General features: G+C 40.1%; 1 protein-coding gene across 1 annotated transcript; it reads right to left on the bottom strand.

The window, feature by feature from the left end:
* Positions 1-286: 286 nt before the first annotated feature.
* Positions 287-1312, bottom strand: LOC145471404 (uncharacterized). Its single transcript, XM_081454858.1, has one exon. It carries the CDS (start codon positions 949-951, stop codon positions 538-540), a length of 414 nt encoding a protein of 137 aa, XP_081310984.1. The 5' UTR covers positions 952-1312; the 3' UTR covers positions 287-537.
* Positions 1313-3017: the final 1705 nt, after the last annotated feature.

The following is a 3017-nucleotide window of genomic DNA, read 5'->3' as shown; positions in this document are numbered from 1 at the left end:
AGGCCCATAGCTTTCCTTTCACTAAGTTTTAGTAACAGCTTGTGAACTACGTTCACTGCCGTAGCTTTCATAGAAAAGGTAGTTTCAGTTGGCTCGATATAGGACTCAGGTTCTATGTTAAACGACGGTATTTGTGAGGCTAGTCTCTCACCAATGCTAGAGAAATACAGATTTAAGACTTCGGCCATCGCAGGAGATTCAGTTATAGGTTCTTCTCTAATTTCATTTTCCGAAATATTCTTTACCTTGTTTGGGTGTCGTGAGAACAAATTGTTAAAGTGCCTATAACACCAAAAAAATTTTTGCGCTTAATTAAATCTCTGTACGGAATTGGGAAAAATGTCGCAAAAATTTTTTAATTCGGTTCAAACCGCGATTTTTTATGATTTTTTAAAGATCGGAAAAATTGCACTTTTTCAAAACACGACCGAGTCACAGAGTCACTGAAAAGGGTCTGGGTATAGCGAAACTTGTGACGTCATTCCAGGCCATTGATCGCTTTCTTGTTTGGAACCGCGTTTGCTTCGCTTCGGAAGGTCAGAAATCTTGAAAATGCCAGATAAATGCGTTGTTTTCGGCTGTAATAATAAGCCAAGTAAGGCAGAAGGTATTTCGCTTCATCCCATACCTTTTGAAGGGGCTGATGAACCGCAGAAGCGAAAAAGAAGAACGCAAAACAATGCCAACTAACCATTCTTTGATTTCCTCTGATCCACTTAATCGGTTTTGAAGCTTCTTCTCTAGTTCTTCCTCCGTTTTTCTTTCCTCTTCATATTGAGCCAGCCATTCCTCGTCTGCCATCGGCTCATTCGCATAGGCATCTGGTTCATCATCTGAGGTTTCGTGTTCGCTCGGGTTTGATGAACCCTCGACTTCTAAGTCGTACTCGACCTCGACCTCTGCGGCCTCAGAGTCCGAGCTAGAGTCATAGCTAGAATCGCTGGACGACATTATAAGTACGTTTGAATATTCAAACTTTTGTTGAGTCAAATAAAAGTTCTTTTGACGAAAAACTAACCCTCAGTACTCTATCCCACACACAAAACAACGTGAGAGTTTATACTGGAGCGACGCTGGCAATGGCCTGGAATGACGTCACTAGTCCCATTCTCCCGAATGCTCGGTCGTGCTCTTAACAGCGCCAACTTTAAAAATTCGTAAAAAATTCGGGTTTTAACCGAATTCAAAAATTTTTGCGACATTTTTCCCAATTCCATACAGAGATTTGATTAAGCGAAAAAAATGTTTTGGGGTTATAGGCACTTTAAGTAAATGCCACTTTTTCTAGGTTTTGAGTTACTGCAAGAAGATGATAAAGATTTGCAGCAAAATATTCCGCTTGGCCTTCTTAATTTCGTTATTTTTATGGTTACGGGCACATCTGTATTGATAGCATGCCATGGTCAGAGATAGGAAATTCCGGACCGCGTTAAAAACCAATCAGATTGCGAGATTCGTTACCGTGCGCCTCTTGGGGAAAAAAATCTATCTATCTATCTATCTATCTATCTATCTATCTATCTATCTATCTATCTATCTATCTATCTATCTATATATATATATATATGATATTTGTCAGCGGGAGGTCCCTATCGAAAGGTGGACCGTCCAAAGCCAGCAAATAGCTTTTTTCATGTTGCTCTGTTGTCAATAAAATTGAACTGCCAAAATTAATAGCAAAAGATTTTTGAAATGGCGAAAAAACGCAGAACAGGAAAAAAAATCTCTAGATCTTCCAAATTTAACTGCTTAAGATTTACAATCGCAAAATTTCATTGACAAGAAGTAAAAAAAAAGCCAGTCAAAGGTAGGCTTGTTAACAATATGCTTTTGTGAAGGTGAATTAATCAACATGACACGAGCGTGGGACAAAGAAAAGTTCTGAGTCCCCGACAGGAATCGAACCCATGACCTCCCGAACACCGGGCGGGCGCTCTATCCACTGAGCTACGAGAACTGAGCAAGGTCATTTAACTGAGTTCATATATGATAGGTGTCCTGCATACTGCTAGGATCAACGCTATCGAATTCATCGTGAGTAGTGATAAGTTAATAAAGATGGTGAATTTTAAGCTCGGTAATGAAATGTGAAGGTGAATTAATCAACATGACACGAGCCTGGGACAAAGAAAAATTCTGAGTCCCCGACAGGAATCGAACCCATGACCTCCCGAACACCGGGTGTTCGGGAGGTCATGGGTTCGATTCCTGTCGGGGACTCAGAATTTTTCTTTGTCCCACGCTCGTGTCATGTTGATTAATTCACCTTCACATTTCATTACCGAGCTTAAAATTTACCATCTTTATTAACTTAGCAATTATGCTTTTGTCTTCCTGCATAATGTTTGCTTCCAAATAGTAAAATTTGCTTTCCCTCTGGGTGCTTTCATTCAGTCTAAATCCATGTCTTTACTATTGCTGTATCATTCTAAGACGTGACTGGTCATCACGATCTGGTTTGTCACGTTTTTCACGTTTGTCTGCTCCTCCTCTTCGTATCTAGCTTTCCATTTCAAATATACAAGCAGTTCGTCCGCAAAGAAGTCTTCCCCGCCGTCGCTTGAAATTTTGCAAATTGCTTTCAAAGCTCTAAGCAGTGAGTTCACAGTTGTCGAACGTGCTAGATCGAAGTTTATTTCGGAGTCTTCCGAATCCAAACTCTGACTCCAGTGACGGAAAAGAAATGATTCTGAAACAAAACTTGGACGTTTTAGTCCCAAAATATATTGGAACGATTAGTTTTGTTTTCTATTTTCTCGAACAAATACAGAGAACTGACTGGGGCACCACTGTGTTTGGTTCCTGGGTAGTCGTGATCAGCAACCGCCGCCCCAAACTCCCTCAAACGCGGTCTCGCAACACTTCAAGCTTAACTTTGAAAGGGCATAGAAAATCGAAGATTCAACCAAATTCAAAAATTTTTGCGCCCAATGCTTCGAATAACAAGTGCATTCGTTTTAGAGAGAAAATAAGTAAATAAATAATTTTTAGTGATTCCAAATACATCGTAGCGGTTA

Source organism: Orbicella franksi, unplaced genomic scaffold, assembly GCF_964199315.1.
Source record: "Orbicella franksi unplaced genomic scaffold, jaOrbFran1.1 SCAFFOLD_77, whole genome shotgun sequence".
Lineage (NCBI taxonomy): Eukaryota > Metazoa > Cnidaria > Anthozoa > Scleractinia > Merulinidae > Orbicella > Orbicella franksi.
Note: the sequence above shows the minus strand (reverse complement) of the source record. Positions and strands in the feature narration are given on the sequence as shown.

Excerpts from the sequence above, each read along its gene's own strand:
- LOC145471404 (XM_081454858.1), bottom strand. The coding sequence starts at position 951 with ATGTCGTCCAGCGATTCTAGCTATGACTCTAGCTCGGACTCTGAGGCC.